Below are 14,176 nucleotides of genomic sequence, written 5' to 3' on the forward strand. Positions count from 1 at the left end.
GAGAACTTCTTTCTTTCCAACCTGTTCACCTTTGCTTCTCTTCCTTCTCCTCTTTCCTTCTCTTGCTCCTCCTTCCTCCTCTCCCTCCTTCCTCCTCTTCTTCCTTCTTCTTCCTTCCTCTTCTTCCTTCTTCCCCCCCCCCTCTCTCTCTCTCTCATGCACATACTCACCACACAACTCACCACACATATACTACATACACACACACTGCACATACATACACACACACACACACTGCACACACACACACATACACACACACACACACACACAACTTGAACAACGGTTAAGAAGACAGCCTGCCTTGCACCTGTTTCCTATACACAAGGCTTCCATCCTCACCAGGGCACAGGGCGTTTTTGTTTTCTGTTTTTGAGTCAGGGACTCACGAAGCACAGGCTGGCCTCAAACTTATCATGTAGCCAAGGATGACTTTGAGGTTCTCCAGTGCCCACCTCGGGAGTCCTGCAATTATATATAGATTATGTACTATCACATCCACCTGGGTTTTGAACCCAAGGCCCCATGTGTTCTAGCAGGTGCTCTACCAACTGAGCTACACCGCCCAGCCTGTACATGGTGCTTGTTGTGGGCTCTTCACACATGGCTTGTTTGATGCTGGGATCACTAGTGTTTTCACCATGGAACAGTGCTGCAGCTTACCCAGACTTGTCCTGCATCAGCGGAGATGGTTGATTATTATTGCATACAGCATGCAACATGATCACACTGATTGATTTCATGTGCGGACTGCCCCTGAATCCCAGGAATAGACTCACTTAACAGGCACGCACAAGGTCCTTTCAAGCTGAAAGGATTTGCTGGTATTTTTGTTGAGAATTTTTGAGACACTGTTCATTAGGGGATACTGGCCTGTAGATTTTTTTTCTTGTGTTTAGTATCTTTATCTGGCTTTGGGATTGAGGTAATACTGGCCTCCTAGAATGTGATAGAAAGTTTTCTTTCATCAGTATTTTGGGATAAGTTTAGAAGAGTTGATGTAATTTCTTTGAATGTTTTATAGACATCTCAAAAGCAACACCCCTGGGCCCAGGGCTTTTGTTGGAGATTTTTTTAAAAAATTATTCTTCCAGCCTCCTTTCTCGCTGTGGGTCTGTCTAAAATTCAGTTTCCTCCTGGCTCAGTCTGGTAGCTTTTGGATGTCTGGAAATTTGCCCCTTCATTTTGGTTTCGTCTTCTCTCACAGCCCGTTCCATTCCCGTAGTTAGTGATGGCTCCACTCTCCTGACCTTCGTCGTGAGTCTCTGTCTCTGTCTCTTTTTCTCTTGGTCCTCTTTACAAGGTTCATCTGTTATGTTGATCTTTCCAGAGACCTGACTTTGGTTCCATTGATTTTCTTCAGATGTTTTCCCGTTCTTTGCTTTGTTGATTTTTGTATCATTCTTCTTTATTTCTCCCTCTGTTTGCTCTGGAATAGATTTTTTTTTCCATTTTTCTTTTTCCCAATTCTGTATTTACGACAGGTTGTTTATTTGAGACCACTTGTCTGTAAATGAAATGTTTATAGCTATATAGTTTCTCTTTCAATGATTTATTTTTAAAATCACCCCACTAGTTTTTTTTTTGGGGGGGGGGCAACACTCTGATTTGTATCGTTTCTAAATATTTTCTCACGTCTTTCTTGATTCTTGTATCCTCAAGTAGTTGTTTAGGAGTGTGAAGTTTAATTTCCACAAATTTGTAAGTATTCCAGTCTTATTTGTTTTTAATGTCTCACTTGATCTCAAAGTGGCTGGAGAGTATATGTTATATCTGTTGAGGTTTCTTTCTGTGGCCTGACATGTGTCTGTCTTGGAAATGTTACATCTACACCAGAGAGGAGCTTAGATGCCACTGTGACTGGCAATGCTCTGTACATGCCTGAAGACCCGAGGAATTCTACCAGGAATTGTTCAACCCTCTGGTGAGAGGGTGTGGAAGTCACCTCGGTTGTAGAACTGTCTGTCTCTCCTCGTGTTCTGTCATTTTGCTTCATGTATGTTAGGGGTCTGTTACTGCCATAGCTCCCTCCTGTGTTGGTTCCTTTCCCTGTTGTGACACATTGGTTTAAACTCTGTTCTGATATTATAGAAGCTGTCTTGCATTCTTTCCACACGAGTGGTCCTTTCACTTTCAATCTGTTTGGATAGAAAAGGGTTTCAGGTAGAGAGCATATGATTTTTTTTTTAATTACTTGGCCAGGCTCTATCTTTAAATTTTTTTAATTATTTATTTTTATTTATTTGTGTATGTGTAATACACACATACCTGTACCATCGCTCACATGTAGTAATTGGAGGACAACTTATAATTGTCAGTTCTTTCCACCTTATGGGTTCCTGGGATCAGTAGCAGACACCTTTACTTGTAGATTCCACTGGCACAAATCCCTTCTCTTTAGATTGACATTTAGTCCATTTACATTTATTGTAATTGCTGCTCTTGAGGACTTCTGTCACTGCTGTTGATACGCTTTGTGTCTAATACTTCTCTTCCTCATTTCCTGCTCTACTCTCTGTTTAGATGATTTTTTAAAAAAATAATTATTTGTTTTTATTTTATGTGTGTGTTTTGTTTACATGTATGTATGTGCAGTGCATGCATGCCTGGTGCCTGCAGAGGTCAGAAGAGAGCTGTGGATCCCCTGGAACTGGAGTTATGCACAGTTATGAACTGCCTTGCGGGTACTGGGAGCCAAACCCAGGTCCTCTGCAAAAAGCAGCCAGTACTCTTAACTACTGAGTCATCTCTCTCTAGCTCCTCTAGTTGATTTTGTAATGAAATGTTTAAATTTCTTTCTTATTTTCTTTTTATATCTACTTTTTTATTTTTGTGTGTGTGGTTACCATGTATAGTTTTACACTTGTCATCCATTTTGGACATACACTAGCTTAACTTCGGTGGTATTCAAATGTGCTATTCTCTTGTAGCTCTGTCTCCACCCTTTTTATTGTTGCCATCCCTTAATGACTCTTTGTTTCTGTTTTGTGAAACAGAGTTTCATTTATCTATTTTTGTTATGGTTTGCTTTTTTTTTTGCCTTTGGTTTTTGTTTTTGTTTTTTGATACAAGGTTTCTCTGTGTAGCCCTGGCTGTCCTGGAACTCTCTTTTTGTAGAGCAGGCTGGCCTTGATCTGGCTGTTCTGGAACTCACTCTGTAGACCAGGCTGGCCTCGAACTCACAGAGATCCGCCTGCCTCTGCCTCCCAAGTGCTGGGATTAAAGGCATGTGCCACCACTGCCTGGCTCCTGGATGATATTTTTATATACATGCATCCTGAAACAAAAATATAATAATCTCTTGAGTATATTTAAATTGGAAGAAAACAAAATGTGGAGTAGCCAGGTGTTCTTATAGAGACACTGCTTTAATGATTGACTGTGCTTCGTCCTTTTGGGGGATATTTGATTCTTCATGTGGCCATGTGACTTCCAATCTCTGCCTGTCCTCTGATTTCACAGTGTAGGACTTGAAAGTTCTGGTATGAAGGGCTCAAAGGGGACACTAAAGACAGATTGTTAGGGGTAAAGAGTCTCTTAGAAGATTTACTGATGCTGTGGACAGACGGGCAGATAAACACTATGAGGTGGACTGTGAAAGGGAGTCGGGTCCTCAAGGCAGGAGTGGAGATTTCACAGCAGGTAGGCTCTCAGATTCCTCTACAGGTACCAGGGAAAGGCATGGGGAGCAGGCCTTGCGTAGATGCCCGATTCTTAGCATCATGTATTCAATGGACTTAGCAGCACACTTGTCTGCTCCAAAGAGGCCATTCCTGGCTCTCTCCGCTCTGCCTCCATTTCTCAGAGTCCTCCAGGAACTCACTTTGAAACATTTTTCTTCAAAAAGGCAAACCATTAGCTCAGATTCCATATCTGTGACTAGCCTGGGTGCCAGCAGGCAAGAAGCTCCTGTAGTCAGCATCTCTGGCCTGGAACTCAGCCTCCCTACTTGAGCATGAGCCTCTAGCCTGGAGTAAGGACATTCATGAATGTGTGGGTAGATAGTTCATTCCTGTCTCAAGGTGTGCAACCCAAGTCCCACGGTGGTAGTCCTTTGTGGGGTAGAGTAGCATTCATTGCAATGGGTGTCTTTGGGGACCATTATTCTGTCCACTGGGGTCTTCGTGCATGTGTGTGGATGCACACAGGAACAGGGTGTGGGCATTGATTCTCACTTTGCATGAGTGGCCTCTGCCTCCATGTGACAGCTCCTTTAACACAGTTCCAGTGTCTTGGGAGCTGCCCCGCCCCTCTTTCCTGTGGCTGCATGCTTCTGGCATTTTCTTTAACATGCTGGGATAATTCCGCCCACTGAGCACCTTCAGGTGTTTCCTCTGCTTGTCTTAATGGCCTGCTTACCCTCTGGTGCACTGGATTTTCTGTCTGTGTATACTAAACACTGGCCCAGCACCTTAAGTAGGTCTTGATCTGGGTCCGGGGGATAACCCTGCCCACGGTAGCGCCCCATCCTCGAGACGCAGGACCTTCCTCTTCAAAGCAGGATCACATCTGAGCCACCTCCTCACCAGAAAATACCCACCAGGGCCACTGAGCCACACTGACCATTGGGGAGAGGGCAGCTCAAGTCTTTCAGGCAAGGTGCAGTTTTGTTTCTGGGAATGTTTTGTTCTGTGTATTTTTCTTTTAATAGGGAGGTCAGATGTCTGCCCACCCTGGGCTTTTTACACTGTCTAATTGCTACTGAGTTACAAAGTAGCATCATGGGACTTTGTATAGACACCTTTGAGGCTCAGGACCTTCCATCTCGCTGAGATGCTTTCTTTCAATGTGAGCAGGAAAGATGCCAAGGGGTGCCATTAAGACACCACTTTGTTGTGTGTGCCTAGGGCACCATTGCCAGATCCACGTGAAGCAGCCGGTCAGCTCTCAGACCTAGGTCAAAGGATGAACTCTGCTCTAGGTGGGATGGCTGCAATGCTTGCTCAGCCTTGTGTGCTGTTTTGCCAGGTTTTTCTTTGTGGGGCTGTTGTTTGTGTTTACGTCTACTCTTTGCTTTCGGCCTTACTCAATCTGTCTTCCACCTGAGAATTTTCAGTGTATTCAGGTTGCTGGTCCGCTTGAACCCAAACCACCCTCTCGCTGTATGGTTTTTATTGATCGTGATTTTTCCCCCCAGCTTTTTCCTTGCTCTGGATTGGTTATAGTTGCTCAATTCCACGAGGGCTCTGACTGTCTCTTAAAATGGCTCCATTCAAGGCTTCACAAAACTACCCTCCAAGGCCTCATTTCCACAGTGAGTCTGGTGCAGCCTGTCTCCCTCAGGTCAGCTGAGCCAGGCCTAGGTGGATGTAATAAAGCTCTGCGTGCTGGTTGTTTAGTTCAAATAACTCCCCTGAGCCTTTCTCCACAGCGGTTTGGACAGTCTTACGCTGAAATGCTTGTTGGACTTATACCCTAGGTTCTGCAACTATGTACTAGGTGACCATTGGCTACCCAGGGCGGGTCCAGCACAGAAGGTGTTACCATCCCATGTCCCCACACAGCTGTTGCATCTGTCTGTGTCTGAAGAGACCCCAGAAGTTAGAAGCAGGGAGGGGCTGCCATGAATTCCCTCTGACTCAAGGGAAATGTTTGTCTGAAGAGCCAGTTTCTCCAGAAGATTCCATAGCAGTTACTTGGTTGGCAGTTGGGCATTTCAGACATGCTCCTCTCTGGTGCTGGACTGGAAGTTCCCTCATCGTGACATCTACCTGGGCTCTCGGAACACCAAATGCATATCCGGAACCCAGGCCTAGGCTCTGTGGGGCAGGGCTGCCTTAGTCTGAGTTCTACAAGGACAGGCTGCCCCAGGAGCATGTGTGGGGAAAGCCAGTGGCCAGCCCAGGGATGAATGCACAGTCAGTTCCCAGGCCACATCCCTGGGAGAGCCAGTTGGCAAGCTATGGGGCCCTGGATGTCAGAAGCAGGACACATTTAGGATGACAGGTCTCCTCCATCTCAGGACTCCACTAGAGGAGTCAGGTACCCCTGAGCAGCCCACAGGGTACTGGCTTAGTTGGAGGCCATTCTCCAGGGTAGACCAATTGGGTTGACCAGGAGCCTTGCTGAGGGAGGAGGGAATGTCTCCTGCTTAGAGGTGCCCTCTTATCCTGGTGCTGATGATCCTTCTTCCTGCCAGGGTCCCTGTGAAGAGTCTTTTTCTCGTGACATTTGCCATACTGAGCCCTTGCCAAAGGGCTGTACCGCTTGCCCTCCATGTTCCCGAACCAGGCCTTGCTGGTGAGGTTGGCAGTGAAGGTGCTGGGAGGTGAGGTGTCTGGAAAGCTGCATTTCAGCCGAGGAAAGGAAATGGTTGTAGTCCAGGGAGGGAGGCTGACAGGGGCTCCTGTACCATCAGGAGCTTTGTTCAGTCAGGTGGGAGCATCAGGTATTCTCTGTACTGGTCCCTCCAGAGCCAGGCCTTGGCTGTGTTTGGGGGGGAGAGGGGGAAATGCTGGCTGCAGTTGGTTCCACATGTGGCTAAAGGGTGTGCATGTTTAAACACAGACTTTTCAGAACTGTACTTGCTCACTTCAGGGGAGGTGGGCTTTACCCAGGTAGGACCCCCATTCCTGGATCTGAGGCCAGGTGGGTGACTAGAGGAGCCTCCACTTGCAAACCCCCCCCCCTCCTCTAGAAGGCCTCTGAGCTCTCGGAGCATGGCACAGGCCTTGCTCCTTACAGGGGAATGAGCTTCCTGGCCTAGGCAGCCAGGCCCTTCCCCCATCACGATGCTGTAACCAGAGAACAGAGCCAGTGATCTTACTGCCCTGGCATTTGGCATCTACTCCCAGCAGAGCCAAAAAGAAGTTCATAGAAAGGAAATGGAAGGACTTGGAAAGGGCTGGCTGTAGGTCTCTAAGGATCCTGGGGTCATCGTGGAACACACTGGTGGTGCCTTCCAGCCCAGGAAGCCAGCAGCTGTAGAGTCCTGCCTGCTGGGCTGCTAGTGTGGCACCCGGGATTGTTGCTGTCCGGAAGGAGGGGGCAGAGTGGCCTCATCTCCAGCACTCAGGCAGCATGCGTGACTTGGCTTCAGGACTTCAGTGTGAACTCCGGGGCCCAGCCTCGCTGGTGAGGAGGGAACGCCGTACCAGCTATGATTGTGATGGATCACTGAGTGCCCAAGGCTAGCGCGTTAGCCTTCTCCACTCTGAGCTTGAAGGCTGCAGGCAGTCCTTGCCAGCCATGCCCCCGCTAAGCCGTGCCCACCCTGCACCCGGCCAGCACCATGTCTGGTTGGCACTCAGGGCTTAAGGAGAATGTGACAGGGTGAGGCTTATGGAGGGACCCTTGTAGCAGTTCCGGCATGTCTACATAGCATACAAAGCTATTCTTTGTCTCCTGAGGGATGTGCTCTATGGTGGCTCTTGTCTTCTGTTTTCAAGGGGATTAGTGAGGAACTCAGCTTGTCCTGTAAAGTTGGGGGTTCAGCATTTTCCCATCTCCTACTCTGTAGGGGCCTTGTCATTCTAGCCCCAGAGCTGGAGCCTGACCTGAGGCATGGTGTCCTTACACACTTACATACTACTAAGCATGGCTGCCTCCAGCCGTCCCTTCCTAGAAGAGCCCTTGACCATGAACATTCCCCTTGCCCAGGCGCCTTCTCTCGGGCTTTGTAATGCTGTGCTGCTCGTGTGCATTCAGTGGCCCTGGTGGCCCTTGCCTAAAGACAGGAAGGGGCTTGTACATCTGTGTCCACCTCAAGACGGTGCCAGGAGTGAATTGAGTAAATGGCATGGGTTACTGGCTGCTCTGGGACCCTTCAGAAGAGCTGTGAATCTGTGGGAGTCTATAGAGGGCTGCTGCTTCCAGCCTTGGGGCGGCCTTCTACACCACAGTGTGGTGGCCACCTTCAGGGAGCAGAAATGGCCAAGGAGGGGAGCTGTCCTGTCTTCCTGCCCTGTAACATAGCCTGAGGAACAGGCGTGTGGGGAACCAGAGGGAGAGTTTGATGTTAACTTAGAAACCACAATGACAGATGAAGCCTGGGAAAGCCAACTTGGGAGCCTGGCCATCTGAGTCTCCCAGGTTCAGTTTATCTCTAGCTGGCTCCCAGAGAAGGTGGCGCTTCAGGCAGGAGTACCGTATGCCGCCACCTCTCTCTTTGCCTTAGAGAGAGGTCTTGCTCCACGTCTGTGCTCCTCCTGGAGCGTCAGAGTGGGGGACTCCGTGCCCCAGCTCCTCACTCCATCTTGGGATATTTGCTTTGGCCTGTGAGCCCACGGAAGCCAGGAGAGGACCGAAGAGTGGGCCACTTAGACCTGGATAAGGGGGTAGTTTCGTGGCCTGTGTCTCCTAGGATGCCACTGTGGCCTTGTCTGTTCCCGTGCGGCCACCTCACCAGATGTCCTTCTCTTTTCAGAGAATGTTGCTGAGGAGGTGGGGCTGCTGCAGCTCCTTGGGGACCCTCTGCCCCATCAGATCTCACAAGTCGACGACCCTCACGTCGGGCCAGCCTACGTCTTTGGACCGGACTCCAGCAGTGGCCAGGTGGCCCAGTACCACTTCCCTAGACTCTTCTTCCGTGACTTTTCACTCCTGTTTAGTGTTCAGCCAGCCACGAAGGCCGCAGGGGTGCTGTTTGCCATCACGGACGCCGCACAGACCGTGGTCTCACTGGGTGTGAAGCTTTCGGGGGTGCAAGATGGACACCAGAACATCTCACTGCTCTACACGGAGCCCGGGGCCAGCCAGACCCAGACAGGGGCCAGCTTCCGCCTCCCTGCATTTGTTGGCCAGTGGACACACTTCGCGCTCAGCGTGGATGGAGCCTTTGTGGCTCTCTACATAGACTGTGAAGAGTTCCAGAGGGTGCCGCTTGCTCGGTCCCCACAGGGTCTGGAGCTGGAGCGTGACTCTGGCCTCTTTGTGGGTCAGGCTGGAGCAGCTGACCCTGATAAGTTCCAGGTAACCTATCCTGCCCTGCGGTGTGCTGGTCCAGGGGAGGAGGGAGAATGGGAACCGGCGAAAGCGGGTTCCTCCAGTAGATGCTGCAGTCTGGGGCGCTGGCCCACTCTCCCCCCGCTTGTGGTTGGAATGGCATGTGCTCCCCCCAACTCTTGTCCTTTGGTACCCTGGAAGCATCACATTGGGCTTGTGTGAGTTCTCTGAGATCCCAGAGTCCACAAGATGACTGTAGGAGACCATCTCTCCTCAGGCTCCCATCCTGAGTTGATCCAGACCCCCTTCTCAGGTATGAGCCGGGGCCTGTGGTGAGCTGGAAACTCCAAACAGACAGGGAGAGTGTGGGGCTTAGTCTAGGCTCAGCTGCTCCACCTGAAACCTAAGTGCTCAGGCATCTGGTGGAAAAGACAGACTTGGAGACATCTGCCTGTGATCCCACCTGGGAATTGGGAGCAGAGTGATCTGGAGTTCCAGGTCTGTTTGAGACCCTGTCTCAAAACAACAACCAAAATGACGCATTTAAAGCCTGTAGGGTCTTCCTGTGTAGGCTGCACCCACAGTTGAGGGAGCACCCTGCTGGCAACGGGGACTGGGAGTCCACACAACAGACCTGCTTAGGTCAGCTGTTCTGGGCTGTTTTGTTTTAATGAAGACTGAGATTAGCCCCAGCCTCACTGGGTGACAGTGACAGACAGGCCTGTGACTCCCTCCCACCGTTCTGCAGGAAAGTCCCTCCCTTCTGGGCCCTTGTTTCTCATAGGAGGGCACTCTTCCTAAGATCCCAGCCGGGAGCCCAGCCTCTTGGGAACAAGTGCGTGGGGATCCTCAGCTGGCACTGACTCATGGCTCCTGAATTCAGCACGCCAACTGTCTGCAGCTGGACGCCCCTGCCCAACCCAGACAGGGGTCCCTGTGTGTGCAAGGGAGGATACGTCCCCAGGGGACAGACACTCAATTATGACCCAGACAAGGGCCTCCTGTTGTAAGTTGTTCTAAGTCCTGTGGCCACAGCTCTGAAAGCTGACCTTCTACCTCTGGCGGGAACTTTTAACCCACGGGGTTCAAGAGCTACCAGGACTTTGGCACCAAACTGGGCCCCTGTGTGTTTTCCTTCTGATCTTCAAATGCGATTACCAGAAAGCTGAGCGTCATCGTTTCCAGAGTGGGACATTTGTGATGTGCTGTCCCCATCATTTCCCAAGGGGATGGCAGACCCCACAGGTCTCGTACATCTCCTACTTCACCAGCAGAGCTGGGTGAGGAGCAGTGTTCACGGGAGTGCAGAGGGTATCGCCTTCCCCAGTGGTGCTGATGGAGGGCACGGCCTCCCTGAGTGAGGCGGCCTCGTCACTGACTGGGCCTTGCCAGACTGTGTAAAAGAGGGTGGCTGGTTGGATATGTAGACGAGCTGTGTCTGGGCATTTTCATTTTCATTTCTTGGTGTGTTTGTGAATGAAAACTTTGCCTTTTTTCTTTTCTTTTCTCTTTTTCTGTTTTCTTCTTTTCTTTTCTTTTCTCTTTTCTTTTCTTCTTCTTCTTCTTCTTCTTCTTCTTCTTCTTCTTCTTCTTCTTCTTATTCTTATTCTTCTTCTTCTTCTTCTTTCTGCTTTGGGTTTTGGTAGGGGAATTCAGCCCTTTCTTATTGATTTATACAACTCTTTATATTTGAAAGAAACTTTTATCCCTGGCTGTGTATGCACACATTTTATTTCCAAGCCTGCCATTTGTCTTTTCACTGAAAAACAACAACATTGGGGACATTTAAAGTGTTTCTTTGCTTAATTTGGGTCTGGAGGAAAAAAAAATCTCACAACTTTTGAGAGGGAAAAAATTTGGTGGTTGGCAGAGTGTTCAGGGACCTGTGCTGGCTCCGTGCAGAACGCAGATGCCTCCCCAACCGACCTCAGCAGTCTGACCCTGCCTGCTCCCGTGGCCCGGGTCTCAGCATCCTTTCCATTTAAACCAGATGCTGGCTGGAGCCAGGGACATGTGCCGGTGGCACCAGATGCTGGCTGGAGCCAGGGACATGTGCTGGTAGCAGAACGGAAGAGAGTTGGATTTAGCACAAGTTGGATTTGCAGACTTGGTGCTGAGGTCTTAGGGGAGGAGTCATCATGTCATGTGATCCATAACATGACCGAAGGTAGCCCAGAACTCTGGGAGTCAGGGAAACTGGAGAGCCATCTGTATGGAGAGCTAGGCTTACTCTGAGTCATCTCAAGTGAGGATGCTCTGCCCCACCTGCGTCCACACACTGCCAGGGAGAGCCGGGCTGTGCCTTCAGCCACCCAAGCCTGGTCCTTGCTGGGTGACAGTCCTCACAATGGCAGTCTTTTTTTTTTTTTTTTGGTTTTTCGAGACAGGGTTTCTCTGTGTAGCTTTGCGCCTTTCCTGGAACTCACTTGGTAGCCCAGGCTGGCCTCGAACTCACAGAGATCCGCCTGCCTCTGCCTCCCGAGTGCAGGGATTAAAGGCGTGCGCCACCACCGCCCGGCCAGATGGCTGTCTTTGTCCTCTTGTCTGTCCCTTTGAGTTTGGTCATGAGCATCATCTGGTTATCAGTTTCCTTAAAGCCTGGCTTCCGACTGTGTTTCAGTACAGGCGTTTTCTGTTTGTTATTTTGTGTGTCTGGTAGTTATAACGCCTCTTGGCTATTTTTCCTGTCAGAGGTGCCTCTACTTCTTCTCATTCTCTTGGTTTTCTTTTGTCTTTCTTTCCCAGCGTGGGATGCTAGGCAGGATTAAACCCAGGGCCTCCCACATGCTGGGTGCTCCCTGTTGAGCCCAGCTCAGCCCTGCTTTGTCTGTTGTCGGTTAGGCTTCCTGGCCTAACCTTCTTTTGTGGTTCTCTTTCAACTCCAGCAACCCCTGCACCCCAATCACTGGTGTCTTTGACCCCAGGAGAGACCCCTGCTAAGCACGGCTTTCCTGATGTTCTCATTCAGCTGTGAGCATCTTAAGGTCAATTTTCATTTCCTTCATTGAGACTTGAGGCTGTGAATTTTCCTCTGGGTGCAGCTATGGCTCCACTAGAAAAGTCCGTGATGTGTGTGTGCTGGTGCTGTAGGTTGCCCCAGCCTTCGAGTGTGTGACATCAGAACAGGCCTTCCCATAGGAGGGGTGGAGCAGGCAGGCAGCGGAGGTCAGGATCTGACCCCAGCAGTTTTCCTGTTCCTGATCAAGGAGAGTGGAGCATTCATGGGTCTACTTTCAGTCCATCTCTCCGGGGGCTTCTCAGCAGTCTTTCCCACTGGTTCCCGCTCAGTGTTCTTACGTAGAAAGCTCCGCAGACCCTCTTCTCTGCATCTGAAGTGAGAGTAACCTGTGGTGGGTGCATTGCCACAGCATGTATGGTGTTTCCTTCCTGGGAGAGTGAGGAAGCCAAAGGAGGCTTTGGCTGTGATGAAGTGGCCCGTTGGGACCTGGCCACAGGAGCGGAGACCTGAAGCTAGAGGCCCACTAAGCAGCGTGAGAGAATGAGTGAGGGCTGTAGGGATGCGAGGCATTAGCAAACAGAGCAGGCAGCAGGGCTGGGTCCCAGGGCAGCAGGAACTGGGCTGGCCATAGGAGGTAGAAAAGGGAGAGAGGGAGGGAGGGAGGAGAAGATGAGCTAAGGGAAAAGGGGAGGGACAAAGAGGCCACCCTGAAGGCCACGGGGAAGCCAAGACACAGTCCCTGAGACCAAGCTAGCCGGTGGCCCCACATCACGGCTTCAGCCTCTGACCTCTGCTAGCTGGTACACCGCTCTTGCCGTACCAGGTCCAGGAGAGCCAAGACAGTGCCCGTGCCTCCTGCTGCTGCTGGTCCCTTTTGGTCTCTTCCCCGTGGCATTGTTGGTCAGCGTGGCAGGCAGAGTTTCACGTGGCACTCATCTATAAATGTTCACAGTCCCCCAGTTTCCAAGGTCTGGATTGCATAACTTTTGGGTCCAAGTCCATTAAATATTTGCTGTGGGTCTTAGGGCTTTTGTACGGCTGACATCTTCCCCATTGGCTGTTGGGAGAACTCCAGGCGGGGGGTGGGGGGTGGGGGGGTGGGTGGAAGAGTCACCGAGGCAGGGCACAGAGCTGGACTCAGTGAAGACACAAGTCTTTTCTGCCCTCTGTTGGCCTTTTCCAGAGGCAGGCGACTGGCAGCCTTGGCAGAGTGTGTGGCATGGTCCACAGCCGTGAGCCCGTCTGGGTGGGATTCTGTGTGTCTGTTGCTGAGACTACCCAAAATGCCCCCAGCACCAGCATGGTCCTTAGGAAGCAGTGTTCTATGAGTATTTAAACCCAGTTTCTCCTGACCCTGGGGGCTCTCAGCTGTCACCCTGGCACCTGCTGCGGCAGCTCTGAGCGGGCTTCTTGAGATGTCCGCTCTGTCCCCAGACGAGGTGTTGACCTGGGAAGCTGACTGGCAGGAAGTGTGCATCCTCCTACCTGTGAATCCTGTGCTCAGTGTACTGGGCCTGGGCCTGAATGGTACAGGGCTCCTGAGCATGGGTGATACTCTCCTACACACACACACACACACACACACACACACACACACACACACACACACACGCACACGCACACGCACACGCACACGCACACACAAAATCACATCTTCCTTCTCACACAATCATATGCTATCCTAGTGCTTAGCTGGGTGAAACTCCCAGAATCCCCCTGGACCCAAATGCAGCCAGACCATTCATCTTTTGGGGGGGTACAGATAAGAATTCTGTTTTTCCCCTGACCTAGAGGCCTCCTGAACCTCAGATGACCATAGCACTTGGGATAGGGGACACAGAGTCCCCACTGTCACAGTGTTGGTTCTGAGCAGTAAAGCTCTGTTTCTGTGTCCCATCGAGGCCCATAGTGTTGACTCAGGCCAGGGCTTTCTTTCTGTTGCTCCTCCCCAGAGACTCACCTCCTATGATATTGGACAGGGCTTCGGTATCCTGATGGCCAGTACATTGAAATCTGTGGCTTTTTGTTTGTTTGTTTGTTTGTTTTTGTTTTTCGAGACAGGATTTCTCTGTGAAACAGTCCTGGCTGTCCTGGAACTCACAGAGATCCTCCTGCCTCTGTCTCCCGAGTGCTGGGATTAAAGACATGCACCACCACCACCGCCCGGTGAAATCTGTGGCTTTTGAGGACAGGCTCTGTTGGCCTGAGGGCTTTGTAGGGATTCTGACCTCTCAGCTGCTGAGGACACTGTGAACTATGGTGACTTTGGGAGAGTATAGGGGGGTAGACAGGTGAGGGTAGAGAGCATGTAGAAGGACCTGTACAGGGATGCTA

At 50.5% G+C, this 14,176-nt stretch overlaps 1 protein-coding gene across 5 annotated transcripts in view; it reads left to right on the forward strand.

The window, feature by feature from the left end:
* Col18a1 (collagen type XVIII alpha 1 chain) overlaps positions 1 to 14,176 on the forward strand; it is a 112,311-nt gene that overhangs the window by 60,628 nt on the left and 37,507 nt on the right. For all 5 annotated transcript variants that reach the window (XM_037200100.1, XM_037200098.1, XM_037200097.1 and 2 more), the window contains one exon: positions 8,366 to 8,910. In XM_037200100.1, the coding sequence (XP_037055995.1) occupies positions 8,366 to 8,910 (545 nt within the window). The remainder of the gene's footprint in view (positions 1 to 8,365; positions 8,911 to 14,176) is intronic.

Source organism: Peromyscus leucopus, chromosome 16_21 (genome assembly GCF_004664715.2).
Source record: "Peromyscus leucopus breed LL Stock chromosome 16_21, UCI_PerLeu_2.1, whole genome shotgun sequence".
Lineage (NCBI taxonomy): Eukaryota > Metazoa > Chordata > Mammalia > Rodentia > Cricetidae > Peromyscus > Peromyscus leucopus.